Below are 14,692 nucleotides of genomic sequence, written 5' to 3' on the forward strand. Positions count from 1 at the left end.
TGATCTGGTACAGGTTATTTATCTACCACTTCCGATACAGGAATTGAATTTCGATCCCAAGCTATCTGAAGTCATTTCACTAACCTTTACTGAGGACCAAGTTACCATATACTGTTGGGATTTGGGGATGCACCAGTAAAACATGCATGTCAAGGTAGCCCACAGGACAGTCTCTGAGCAGCTCTTCAAGTGGTGTGCAAGCACACAGGAGGAGAAGATATCTGATTGTTTTCTTTAAATTTTCTTGGTTTTAAAAATGCATTCTAGTAGAATAGAACCCAAAATTTCTTTGTGAATTTACCTTGTATCTTGGGCATCTAGAGAAATTTCACTCTTCAAGATATTTAAACTTGAATAAAAAGTAACTTCATTCAAAAATAAAAAGTGCTTTTTAAAAATAAACATCATTTCTCCTTTATTTTTTGAGATGGATTATTTTTCAAAAATATTTATTTCTTTTTATATGTATGAATATTTGTCTGCATGTATGTATGTGCATCACATGCATGCAGTGCTCACAGAGGCCAAAAGGGGGCGTCATAATCCCAGAATTGGAGTCATAGATGATTGTGAGTCACTATATGGGTGCTGGGAACCAAACCCAGGTCCTCTGCAAGAGCAGCCAGTGCTCATAGTCATTGAGTTGAGCTATTTCTCCAAAAAGAAAAACAAATGTTTAAGGAAATGGTAATTGTATCTCTTAATTCTGTTGTGGTTATCTCAGCTGGGAAGGATTGGATCTCCCTTCCTTTTAATCTTACCACTGAAGAAAAGGAAACTGCAGGTTATAGGAACCAAATTGTGAAGAGACCATGGGAGGAAAGGAGCCCAGCTGTGGAGACCCCTGTGAGCAATGTGTTGCTTGACATTAGTGTGCAATCAGTGATGCTGGTGTTAGTCATGTCTCAGAATCAATCCCACATGCCAGGACCAGGACCTTCTGAAAGGTCAGTGCATACTTTTCTGCAATGCAGAATGGAAGGTTAGCTTTTGATGCTCTCTGGCAATAACATGCAGGTATTTTTTTGTTTTTGTTTTTGTTTTGTTTTTCATCTTTCCAATAGTTCTACTTTTGTCAGACATTTAAAATTCCAAAACCTCAGATTATATACCAATCCAGTACCTGTTCTGCAAAATTTCTTCAAGATGATGTGGAAAGATGGGGAAGGGAGCCAAACACAACCTTAAAACTGACCACACCTGGTGGGACCTCTTGAGGAGTCAGTATATATCCAATTTCCTAATGTCATCCACAGTTGATGATCTAGCCTGCACCAGATCTCATCACCCAGTGACTGGTGAACATGGGACCTCCATGTTCTTGCTAGGTTACTTCATCTGTAAAGAGTATACAGTATGTGAGAGCTGATAAATGATGAGATTTTTCTCTGTGCTGTCTCCCTCAAATCATCATTCTAGTCCTTGGGTTATAGTACTCAGCCACATTAGACCACATTAATTTCCATCAGCAAAACTATGCAGTGATGTGTAACAAGCAAAGATTGTATCTGAGTTGAACAATTGATGATTAGTTGAATTAGCATTGTGGTAATCAAAAACTCCCCTAGAATTCTATATTCACTTAGAAAGTTAATTTATTTCAGCTTGAGTTAATATCCCTTGATCTTTTACTTAGAAAATAAAGCACTACTCAATACAACTGGAGAGAACACTATCAATGAACTGTACTTTGCCTCACTTTGGAAAGCAGTGGATAAAGTTGTACTTTTTTGGGAAGAAATTCAAACATAGGGTTCAAATTACATTAAGAAGAGCAATTAAGATTACATATGCCAGATTTGTATGTGAAACCTCAACTTGATTTAGATGCCGATTATGGTTGTATGAATTTCGCCACAGGACTTGGTACTGTGCAGTCTTTGCAGTCCTCGATTTCCTGTCTGTAGACTAGGAATGATTGTTACCTACTTCATGCTTTTAAAGGGTGAAAGAAACTGCAACGGAATGTCTGGCGTGGGGCCTGGTTCTTAGCAAAGTGTCAGTGAAGATGAGCCATCACTGTTACTTGGGATGTTTGTTTTGTTGTTGTTATTTGTTTGAGACAGAGTTTCCCTGTGTAACCCTGGCTGATCTAGAACTCTCTGTAGTTGGAGGAAGGCTGGCAGAGATCCACCTCTTGAGTGCTTGGATAAAGGATAGAGCATGTGCTGCCATAGCCAACTGTTTGCTGTCTCGTTTGTTTGTTTGTTTGTTTGTTTGTTTGTTTGTGAGAGGATCTTCCAGGGTGGGGGATTGAGACTGGGTCTTACTGTGTAGCTCTGGTTGTCCTGGAATTTGGCTATGTAGACCATGCTGACCTCACAGCTCACAGAGATCTGCCTGCTTGCTTCTGCTTCCTGAATGATGGGGTTAATAGTGTGTACCACCACTCCAGCTTCTTATTTATTTCTGAGTGACATTTATAGGACAATCTATGCTTGGGGAAGCATGGTATAAAACAGTGGTTCTCAACATTCCTAATGCTGTGAGCCTTTAGTACAGTTCCTTCTGTTGTGGTGACCCCAACCATAAAACTATTACATTCCTACTTCTTAACTGTAATTTTGCTACTGTTATGAATCATAATGTAAATATCTGGTATGCAGGATATCTGATCTATGACCCTATGAGAGGGTATTTTGACACCCCCCCAAAGGGGTCATGACCCACGGTTTGAGAATCCTTGGTATAATAGAAGAGCCAATGGATTCTCCCAGACAAGGTTTAGGACCCAGCTTTCTCACTGTGTGATCTTGGCCTCCTTCCTGTCCTTCATTTTTCACATTTGGCAGGCCTGTAGTAACTCTGTACGGGCTTATTTGTGGGTTGGGACAATACATTTGGAAGGTCTACTGTTATTGCTTGGCACGTTGAAAGATTTCAGTAAACACTAGTTGAGTATGAAACTTCCATTTGCAAAGAATGTCTGTCGAGGGCTAGTTCCCACTCTCTGGCAGCTTCACTCTCCTTTAGTTTGTTTTGTGGCTTTCATAAAGAGTTTACAGATATTTTTGGCTTCTAGTAAGCAGTGTATGTGTGTTTCTCTTCTGTTTCATGTTTTGGAAAATTGACCAAGTGCTAGCTTGCATAATAAGCTCTTTTTAAATCCTTTAGGTTAATTAGTGGACTGCTTAGAATGTAGCCCAGGAAGAGAGTTTGGTATCCATTGAAAAATTCAGTTAAGGTTCTTTGCTGTGGTCTAGAGTAGGGGCCACTCTTTCAGCCAGGGTTTTCCAAAATGAGATTCTGTGGCAAGGGGGACTTAGGAAGAAGAAACATGTAAAGTAGATACTGTTGCATTCAGCAGTTGTTCAGGAACACCTTGCTATGGTGCTGGTGGAGGCTCCTTCAGATTCTGGTTGCAGGACTTCACCCAGAGTTTCTGGCTTAAGTTGGAATTGGCAGTGAGTCTAGGAATCCTCATTTTAATAAACTTTTCTAGGAATTCTTCACCCATGGTCAAGAGTCAGTGGTTTACTTGGATTGGATTAGTTGGGTCACACTCCACACCCCACTTAGAACTTCACAATGCTGAGTGTGTTAATTGTGCCGAAACAAGATGTGTCTACATAGAAGGCCACCCACATCGTCTTCTAGAAGCACAGTTTCACGGCAGCTGTTCTTCCAGGCTCTTCCCAGATGACCCAGTGCTGCTCAGCAAGCTCTGATGAGCTCCTGTGCTGTGACACTGGACTTGTTTGGAGTGAAAACCTTAAGTGTTGCCTCCTTATGCTCCAGAAATCACAGATTATTGGGCACGGATATAGTCTTCCTGTTGCTTCTGCTTTCCCCTTAACTTCTTCTACTCCTCTTCATTATTCCTTCCAGGCTCTGATTATGTTAAATTTTAATTAATTTATCCCCAGTGCATCTATTTTACTCTAAAAACTATTAAGCCATACCTTAGTCAGTCACATAGGTTCAAAGTAATTTTCATGCTAGTAGTCCACAGTGGACAACCAAGAGCTATATGGCACAGTTAAGCTGTGCCATAACATTTTACTTGCTTAGTACATTGTTACTAATGGGTTTATTGAGGCATAGTCTAGGTCCAGTAGATCTCATGCATTTAAAGTGTAGGCATGGTACAGCAGGCATGTGTGGCCATCCACCTATGAGAGCACAAGCTCAATCCGTGCATGCAGTCACCACAGTTAGAAGTCTTCTCCCATCTCTCCCTCCACCACAGTCCCTACACTTCTGGGTACTTTATACCTTTTGACTAAGTTACTTTCATTTTCTACAAGTTTGTGTGAATGGACACTGATAGTATCAATAGCTATTTTCTCTCAGAACAATTAATTTGAGAAGAATTCTCTCAGAATAATTAATTTCACTTGTGTTGCTGTATATTTTTACTAATTCTTACTGGTGAACAATATTTCATTTTATGTATAGATCAGAACTTGACTATCCTGTCAACCACTAATGGACATTTGAGTTGTTTCCAGATTGGGTTTAGTACAAATAAAAACCTTTTCATGGACAAATCTTTCCTGCTTCCTCCCCTAACCCGTGTGTGTGTGTGTGTGTGTGTGTGTGTGTGTGTGTGTGTACACCTAGGGATAGAATGGCAGGTTATCATACAATTTTATATTTCTATGCAATGGAAACACCTCCAACTCCCCTATATCTTCACCAGCATTTGATATGGTAGTCTTTTAATTTAAGCCATTCAGATAGCTGGATTATATTAATATAAGTGTGGTTTCATTTAGAATTCTCAACTGTTAAGCATTTTTCTTTTATATATTTGTCACCATGCACTATCTTTGGTGGGGTTTCTTTTCATCTTTGCCCCTTGGGAAGGGGAATATTTTTTTCTTACTTTTGAATTCTGTAAGCTCTTTGTATATTCTGGGTACAAGTTGTTTATATTTTGCAGCTCTTTCCTACAGTCTGTGGTCTCTCTCTAATTGTCTTAATAGTAGTTTGGAGGAGAGCAGTTGCTCTTGGGCTTGATGAAATCCAGTCCAGTAATATTTTCTTTTATAGATCAGGGTTTTGGCACTATGTCAGAACATTTACCTGACTTAAGAGCTCAAAGATTGCCTCCTATTTCTCCATGTGTGGATTTTTGGTTTTGCTTACATTTAGGTATATGCACTTTTGAGTTAATTCTTGTGTTTGTTATGAGGTAGAGATTGTCATTCTTTCTTGTTGATATGAATGGCTGTAGCTGTCATTACTTCTTAAAAAGATGCTCTCCTCCACTGGATTAATTACCCTGTGTCTTTCTCAAGCATGAGTATCCATATTTGTTTGGCTCTTTCTAGACTGTTCTATTGCACTTGTCTGTGTTTCCATTCACTGACACCACATGATTTTGATGACAATAGCTCTATAAAAACAGGAGAAAGTGCTCAATAACTGAGCACTCATGCTTTAAAGTTGGAGATAGTCTATGGGAAAGAGAGATAGTGGGGGTGTCGTGGTTTGAATAAGACAGCTCAAACCAGCTCATGTATTTGAATTCTTGGTTACTTAGGAAGTAGAATTGTTTGAAAGGGTTAGAAGGATTCAGGTGTAGCCTTGGAGGAGGTGTGTCACTGGGGACAGGATTTGAGGTTTTGAAAGCCCATGCCAGGCTCAGTCTCTTTCTCTCTTCATTGCTTGTGGATCAAGCTAGCTTCAGCTTCTGCTCCAGTACCATGTGTGCTGCCATACCCCCCACCATCATGGTAATGGACTAAATCTCTGAAACTGTAAGCCATCCTCAATTAAATTCTTTTAGAAGAGTTTCCTTGGATAGTGACTCTTCGCTGTAGTAAAACACTGAATAAGACAAGGAAGAAGCCAGGATGGTTTGGGAAAGAGAATCAGGTAGAAGTAGACCTGTGACATGCTTGGCTGGTAGGAACATGTACCACACTGAGAACAATACTCCAGTGCGCATTGTTTCATCTAACTTTTTCCAGTAGAATATACACTTGCTATTTCTCAAGGAGGTTTATGTATATTCATTTAGAGGGGAACCAGTTCTGTGGCTTTTGAGGTATCTCCTTGTTTTCTCTTTGAATGACATCAGTGGCAGTTGTCACGGGACCTTATCTAGAACATGAAAATCAAGTTGTGACTCATTTGTTCTTTTTGAACTTTGTTGATTACTTGGGAAATCACATAGATTCTTCTAGATCGAACATGTCACTTGAAAGTAGATTTGATCATAGCTTCTGTTAGAATCGCTCCAGGGACAGGGAACCTGTTGACACATCACAAAACATCTGCAACAGTCTGAAACTAGAAGCTTGGTTGAAGTGGCTGCTTTCCATTTTACTTTAGCAAAAACCTTCAGAAAGCAAACTATACTCCGATTTAAGATAGGATTAACTTCTCCTTATGTAGCTAAATACATGTAAATATTTAATAAGTGAATATGAAAGTCCCCTTATAAACACAGAGTCAATAAACATCTTCAACAAAGTACAGGAAGATGGTTTGCATTTTGTTTGATATGATGTATTTTTTTTTCATTCAGTTAGCAAACCATGATTTCATCATTAGTCAACAAGATAGTAGGGAAACCATCAAAGCAGACCACAGGAAAGTCGTGATTGATCTGGGCCAAGCCAATGTTTGTAGCTAGCAGCTGTATTACCACTGATGCTAATTCACGCAGTGGGGTTCCCCTTTCATTTCCCAAGTTGGGTGACTGTCCTGTTATATGATGCAAGCCCATTGCACTGCTGGAGTGATGAATTAGGTCAGCTCTCTTCTCTCTCTGGCCTCATCCCTCATAGGCAGGTTGCAGTCTGGGACAGTTTCAGCTTTCCCCCCCCCCTTAAAACAGAACAAAACAGCAAAGGTAGTAAATCAAAGGATTTTTAATGAAAAAATACTAGTTTGATGTGACAAAATGTTCAACTGTACAGGTTTTTAATTGTGAGCTTTCTTTTCTTTTTAAAAATTCTTCAGTCACAAATAGCAAAGACTAAGAGGATGTGTGCTTCTGTCTCTTCTGCCTGAGGTATTCTGGTTTCCTCTCTGATTTGCTGAAGCAGGGATTCTCTCCAGGCTGAGGCTGAATGGTCAGGCCCTAAGAAGCCTGTCCCTGTAGCTCAGCTAGTTAGTGGGACATGCATCTTTCTGACCTGAGTGAATCGCACTTCTTCCTATCAAAGTAAAGTAAGAAATCAAACCCTGAGTTTTTTCTTATTGATCTGAAATAAAGAAGTGTTACGGAACAGAAGGAGGACGTGGAGCAGACAGCTGACTTAGACTAGGTTGGTCATAAGATCCTGTGCATAATGGTCAGACTCCTGCATAGCAGAGGATCCCTGGTCACAGCACATCCAGAGAAGGGGAGCCACCACAGAGAGAGGCTGTGGTGGGAAAGCTCGAAGCTCCCTGTGGGCATTCTAGGTCCAGTCAGGCTCTGCCACTCCACAGGGACCGGTCACTAAGTCATTCCTAAACCTCTTGGAGTCCTGTTTTCTTCCAGCTATGAAATGGAGGGATACCTCTTGCCTCTCACAGTTGCTGTGGGGATGAAAATAATGTGTTTGAAAACGCACAGCACAGAAGAGGCACTCAGTCAACAGTCACATTGGAATGAAGCCGTGATGAGAGGTGATGGCTGTCCTGCTTGATGAGCTTCGGCTTGTTTTGTTCTTTGACACCCCTGCCCCAGGTTCCTTTACCGTTCTGGGATTGAACCTTGGACTTTACACATGTTAGGTGAGCACCCTGCCACTGAGCTATGTCCCCAGCCTGCTTCCATGGTTCTTAGTGGTACTGGTACATTTGAATACTCTTGGGATCTTTTTTATTATTATTATTATTATATTTGTGTTTTAATTTTACACATGGATCTTTTAAAGAACAGCCACATCTATGAACCCTCAAGCCCAAGCTGTGTCTGCTCTAAAGATAGAGCCCAGACCCAGAAAAGGCTGTGAGTGCCTGGGCTTCCCAGGTACAGTCAGTTTTCCAACCGTGCAGCATCCCCTGCAGGAGACATGAAGCTGGATGAGGGAAAGGGGAGGTCAAGACCCTGCTAGGGGCAAGCTCAGCCTGCAATGGGCTTTCTACAGTGTCTCGCCTCTCAAGGGGCTCACTGACTCAGCAAATGTGACTGAAAATCACACACACACACACACACACACACACACACACACACACACACCAGCGAGAGCCCCTGCACTGACAATTCAGTCTTGTGAGGAAGACAGACAGCTGGTAAGCTAGTACAGGATGAGAGATATGGCAAAGCATGGTGGGATGGGAGGAGATGGACCGAGGAAAGGCGGGAGAAGCTAGCCACTCAGAGCGGGTGCCCTGAGGGAGGTCTGTGAGGACTTGATCCGGTGAGCCCAGGGACCTTTTGCAAGTGAGAGGAGTTCTGAGATGGTTTCTGCACCCTCTCCCGAAAGCCTTGCCTGCAGATGAAGGGGTTCTCGTTCAAAGACCCAGAGCCTGTTCCAGGAAGCGTGTGTGGTTTTCGTGGGCTTCCAGTGGTAGATGGGTAGTGGAGAGGATCGTGGGAACAAAGGCCAGATGCATATTCATGGTTGTATTGATTTCTATAATCTGCATAATCTGCATTTCACAGACAGTGTTTTCAAATTGCTGTCACCACAGAAAAGTTGCCTTGGGTGCTGTTTCTTTCTGGTGAAAATCGAACAGATTAATTTGGTTTGTCTCCTGGTATTTCAGACAAGAAATGAACACTACATGTATGTTTTTGCCATTTCCATCTAAGCTAGAATGAGGAAGTCCAGCCCTGGAAGTCCAGAAGGAAGAGGAAAGAATCAGTGTATTTGGGGTCTAGTAAGAAATGAACATATACTAGAGAAAGCTGGCATCTTCAGAAAGTGGACTGAGATCTTTTGTCCAGGTCTGTTTTCTGTTTCTGAAAAGGCATCTTAGCTCTGAGAAGGGACCCACCTTAATTAAGGTAATTAATTTGTGAAAATTTGTATCCAACTTCAGAAACCGTAGAGAGAAACACCTTGAGTGAAAATGGCCTTGGGACGCCTTTTGTGTTCTCCCCCCCCCTCTTTGGTCCTGGATAACAAATTATTTTCTTTGTGAAGAACCAAATTACCTTCACCTCACTGTGGCATTGCTGTGAACAGGATTCTGCGGGTCTTGTAGGGATACTCCTAATATCAATCTTGAAGTCTATTCAAACAAGTATGGGAGGCAGAGTTGGTCTGTGCCAACATTCCTGCTGAGAATTAGCCCAGTTTCACATGTGTGTGGGAACCCCCACTCACCACCATGCCTGCTTGGGGAGCACAGATAGAGCTGGAGTCTCTGCAGGGAGTGCAGGAAACAGTGATAGCCACGCTATCGCTTACTCTTTCATAAGGAGGATTGTGTGGGAAACTCAAAACAGACCAGCTTCTCTATTGGCCTCAACAGCTGTGGTGCTCTTGGGAAAAGCTACTTCTGTTCCTTATGGCAAGAAAACCACAGTTTCTGAGTGAGTACAGGCCCAGGAGTCCTATCTGTCCTTTTAAACTCCAGTTAACCAGAGTGCCAAGGGACGCATGCGCTGCTGGGTTGAGCTTTCATTCTGCAGGTGAAGAACCTGAAACCAGGAAAGGTGAAGGGACAGTTCCAAACTGAAGTGTGTTAGGAGCAAACCCACTTCATAGTACCCAGGGCTTTCCTCCCCTCCCCTCCCCTCCCCTCCTCTCTCCTCCTTTTCTCCTTTAAGGCAGTCTCATCATGTAAAACTCTAGCTGGTCTGGAACTAGCTCTGTAGACCAGACTGGTGATCTGCCTGACTCTGCTACCTGGGTGCTAGCTGTAAAGGTGTGGGCCACCATGCCTGGCAAGCCTAGGATTTCAAATCCTTAGGGACCAAACTACTCCATAAACCTATGCGTGGTTATGCTTACCAGGCACATCATCCCAGAGATGGGACGGGCTGATAAGAGTGTGCTGTGAAAGATTGAAAACCAGGTCCTTATGGTCTATTTATGCCATTTACAAGACCATTTCCCAAACTGTATGATTTTTCTCTTTTCATCTATCCATTGCCTGTTTCATTCCAATTGGCGGAGCATTCATACAGTTTGCCCATTATCTTGATCCTTAAGCCTCCTTTATTCACAAGGCACTTCCCACCTTCTGGACATGTAGGAAGGGGTATGGAACATGCTCCTGTGGAGCTACACTCCAACCCTCCCTCCTAAGAAGGGAAGTCAACCCCAGGGATTTGTCTTGTTTACGATCACTGCTTCTTAGACTTTCTAATCCCGTAGGTTTAGACATCACCTTTCCAAGGAATGGTGTATGTAATACCTTAGCTTGATTTTCATGGCTTGCAGACATGTTAGCACAGGTTTGCCCTGGACTCTACCTTTCAGCACACCATTTCCCTGCTTTGGGCTTGCATTGGTTCTGTTTCCCTTTGTGGTGATGGTAGTAAGGAGTACTTCCCGTGTGGAGTCAGTCACTCAACCTCTCTCCAGTCCATGGAAAGTCGTGTGTTGGTGGTCTATTTGTCAGAGAGTTTGATCTGTAAGCTAAGAACACCTTGGGTAGGCATAGGATGCCTGCCCCTGCAATTGATGAAGATTGTTGCATCCTTGCCCTCTTCCCCAGGGAAGGATCAGAGTGACCTAACTGAGTGGATTGTAGTGAAGAATCACATTAATATAAAAGTTCCTTTATGGCTTAATCTAGTCGGGCCTAGTATTAAATTAGACCCAGGTTTTTCAAAGCGTACTTCAGAGCCAGCCACACTTGTTGGGTACCAGCCAGTCTTCCTGGCTGCACATCCCCTGTTGATGAGAGACTAAGTCAGCCTTGCACCTGCCAGAGAGTAGAACTGTGAGAATGTGCTGAACGAAGGCGCTCTGTAGCAGGTGGATTTTTAGAATTGTTCTGTTCTCAGACCACCCCAGATGGAAGTGCCTCTCTCATTGCTACCAAATCCATCTCTCCTGGAGGCTGAACTACAACTTGACCTTTGTGCAGAGACAAAGAAGAAAGGCATTATTTATCCTATATTTGCCCAGCAATATTTATCACAAATAATCGTGGTTTCTAAGGAAAGGCTGGCATAGGAAAAGTTATCTCTGGTGATCACGAACTGTAAAGTTACTGGAGCCATGAAAATCATCATTGGACGACATACCTAGCAGCAAAAGCTGACCCCTCACAGAATAGTCTGGTGGTCCATCCATCCCGATGAGTGTCAGGGAGCGAGGCTCAGGGAAAAGCCGGCCAGCTAGGCTGGCACTGTCTTTACCACCCTAAGCATTAAGTCAACCTCTTGCTCGGTGTAAAATCCATGGCTTCCCTTTGATGCAGCTTCTTTCTTAAATACAGGAGCTGCTGTTCTCCTTTCCCATCAGTCTGGAGTGTGGTGATAAGATCTTGTGGTTTGTGACACACACTGCATCCTTAGTGACAGAAAAGGAGGCGAACAGAGGACAGAATAGGGAGGGATGGGCAGGCCCCTAAGCTTGGGCCTTAGAGTCAGCCTGCTACTGAGCAGCTAGGTAACCTGCTAATTAATGTTTATTAGTTTCTGACTCTTAAATCTGTTGTTCTCTAGAGTGAGATAATATGCCCCCCAAGGGTTTGTGGGCAGCATAACTGAATCAGGACATGTAAAGGTCTGCCCTAGACTCACATCATGAATGACATGTTCATGAATTCCAGTAACTATCTTCTTTGACAAATCACTTACTTATTTATCTCCCAAGACTTTAGAATGTACCCACATCAGTTACAAAGAGCAGAGAGAGCCAAGCACATGGAAATGCCTCACAAGAGCAAGCAGTCACCCACCAATGGCCAAGTCTTCAGGGACTCCTCATAGGTGATGGCACAGAGTCAAAGAGTAGCTGGTTCTTGAACTGCCCGTAGACAGGTTCCTCCCTCTTCCTAGTGTCTCGGGCTCTAGCCATAATTTCTACTTTACACTGTTGTCTGTCAGACCAAAGGGCCAGAGACTGCCTTTGTGTCTGCGTGGTTTCTTCTCAGAAGAGAGAGAAGACATACTTGCTTTTCTGGAAAGAGCCTTTAATACGCCCAGGATTTCCTAGGTACTTGGCCTGGGGGTAGAAGAGACCTAAGCTGGAAGGACAGCAAAGGAGAACTTGGGCTGGTGAACCAAAATCAGTCTATTAATATTTGTGATCAGATTTTAGATTTACCACACCTGGATGAGTAACATTTTTGTGCAAAATAAGAAACTAATTCTGTGTCTTTCAGAGATATGTCTTCTCTGAAACAACAAATATTGTTCTCTGATGGTCATAGATTGTATAGTTACTGTAGACATGAAAACTGCCATTGGACAAAAATATCTTGGGACAAAACAGGTTGTTTCCTCAGAATGAGGACACTTTTTCTTAAAAGACAAAAAAAAAAAAAAAACATGATTGTGAGGCAGAATTACAGTGCAACACGAAGGCATTCAACCCAATTAGTGCACAATATTGGCAACCTGGGCTTTTCCTGAAGCAGTTCCCATGCATGTAGATAGCTGGGGAGATCTGGGGGAGACACACATTGGTGAGCCTGGTAGCATGAAGAACAGGCCCTCCCTGCTCCTCACCCTTGCATGTGTTTAGGATATGTGGACACTTACAGTGTGCTGGACTGGGTGCTGAGAGCCATCTGCATTAAGTCACTGTAAACTCTCAAAAAGAAAGCTGACCCAGTTTCTCAAGATCCCACAGCTGAGTATAAGGTGCTGAAAAGCCCAGGCAGGCTAGGTGGGGTCTTACCTCTTAACTTCACCTCTCCAGTGTCTGAGAAGACGTTATCCTGCTGTAGGGTCTCAGTAAAGCCGCTGAAACACCAGGCATAACATAAATGTAGCTTTCTCCTCTCAAGACTTTAAATGTTTTATTTCCCAGTAGAATTCCATACCAGTAACATTTTCTCGGCACAGGACCAAACTTTCCTGTATAGGCTACATGACAGCTCAGCATTTTCCATAAAGTGACCTGTGTTCATCAGTATGATACTCCGTGTTGCAAGTGGATCCTCTGAGGCCATGATTGAGGTGCAGTTTTCGCCCAGGACATCCATCAGTAATCTCTGCCAAAGGGAAGACACATCACAGGCAGGCCTGACAGCATTAGCCACCCACATTGGGCTTGGCGGGCCATATATGGCGGCACTGCAGTGAGGTCCTGCGCTGGACAGGGCCTTTATAGCCTGCTGCCATCAATGAGTGGATCTAGGTCATCCCCAGTGTGCCCATCTCCGCTTAGACAGACTCTGAGGGGTCTGGCTGCCTCAGTCTTTCTTCTGAAAGCATCCTCGGCCCCTGAGGTACCGTGTTCTTTCTTGAGCAGAGCCTCTCAATGGCACATCTCTATTTCCATTGGACACATTCAGTTTCATGACTGATATCCACTTAGTGTCAAATGGTTTTTCTTTAAATAGTCTCTAGTTCGCTTGAATTCTAGATGAATAGGCATTTACACTAACACTAGTTAGAAACAGACTCTCAACTGTCTAGAACAATTTAGCCCAAAGCAGAGGCAAAGGCATAAGACTTGGTAGTTTTGGAGGTAAATGAACAGGGTTTTTTTTTTTTGTCTTGATATGGTAACTTTCAAGTGGGGTCAATTGGCCTCCCCTCCCCCAGAAGCTATAGTCCCAAGGAAAAACCATAATGAGGTGGTGAACCTTTTAATCACATATTACTTACTATTTATCTCCAACAAAACCTTCTGGCCTGTGTCTTCCATGATGAAAGGAAATCATTATTTCCATCCTCTTCAACATATGTGTTCACCTGCATCCCCGCTGCCTGGTTCATCCTCCCAAGTTGACCACAAAAGTCATCCCTTGGGATCATTTCGCCTTCGGGATCAATTGGCTACCATGGCCTGTTGTTGCCTGGGGCCAGCTGGGTCTCTGACTGCAGCAGTGCATCAGCCCTCTGCTCCCTTCCTCTCAGGTTGGCAAGCTGATTCAAGAAGCAGCCGGAAGAAGTAACTTGAAGAGAGTGACCCTGGAGCTCGGGGGGAAAAGCCCTAATATTATTTTTGCCGACGCTGACTGTAAGTGGCCCACAGATGTCTTGCGTGTGTCAGAATGCTACCCGTCACCTTCCTCTTCTCTTTGTCTGCTTTTGATGGGATAGCGAGGGTCAGGTCTCTGAAGTCAAGGTCATCACAGTTCTCTGAGGGGATGATCATTTCATATAGGAGAAAGGACACCTAGCCAGCCGTTGACCAGTCTAGGGCCATTTTGACTTTCTGGGGTTGTAGGACAGGGCAGAAAAGGTGAAGGTTTGGTCATTAATATGTAATAGAAAGAGCAACATTCTAAGATCCTGATGCCTCAAAGATAGTTTCTGCTTAGATTTAAGAAGTCTGAAACTTTTCATCTGGGTCTGCCATCTTTTCAATTGGCTGGCCAATCATCAAAAAGTAAATGCTGCTTCCAGGGCACTGGCTACATTTTCCAAACCCATACCAGCTTCTCTAGTTACTCATGCTGACCCCTTCCCCTTGCTCCCAGGACTTTGGGTGGGACAAACCTTACCAGATGCATAGATGGTAACCTAGGCAACCCCTGCCAGGAAGAGACCACCTAGTCGTGTGATCTTATCCTAAAAAACTCTCCAGAATCAAATCCAGAATCCCCTTCAGCCATTCCTTTTCTTTTTCATGCCCTCCAGGCAGCACCCTTTCTCAGTTCTATGTTGGAGAAGTCAGGAGAGAGAAAGGCAGTGACTGGAACCACACACCACGTGGGCTTTGCA

At 43.3% G+C, this 14,692-nt stretch overlaps 1 protein-coding gene across 2 annotated transcripts in view; it reads left to right on the plus strand.

Moving 5' to 3' along the window:
• The window catches only part of Aldh1a2 (aldehyde dehydrogenase 1 family member A2), an 81,872-nt gene that overhangs the window by 52,983 nt on the left and 14,197 nt on the right, over positions 1 to 14,692 (plus strand). For both annotated transcript variants that reach the window (XM_036192984.1, XM_036192982.1), the window contains exon 8: positions 13,883 to 13,985. In XM_036192984.1, the coding sequence (XP_036048877.1) occupies positions 13,883 to 13,985 (103 nt within the window). The remainder of the gene's footprint in view (positions 1 to 13,882; positions 13,986 to 14,692) is intronic.

Source organism: Onychomys torridus, chromosome 7 (assembly GCF_903995425.1).
Source record: "Onychomys torridus chromosome 7, mOncTor1.1, whole genome shotgun sequence".
Classification (NCBI taxonomy): Eukaryota; Metazoa; Chordata; class Mammalia; order Rodentia; family Cricetidae; genus Onychomys; species Onychomys torridus.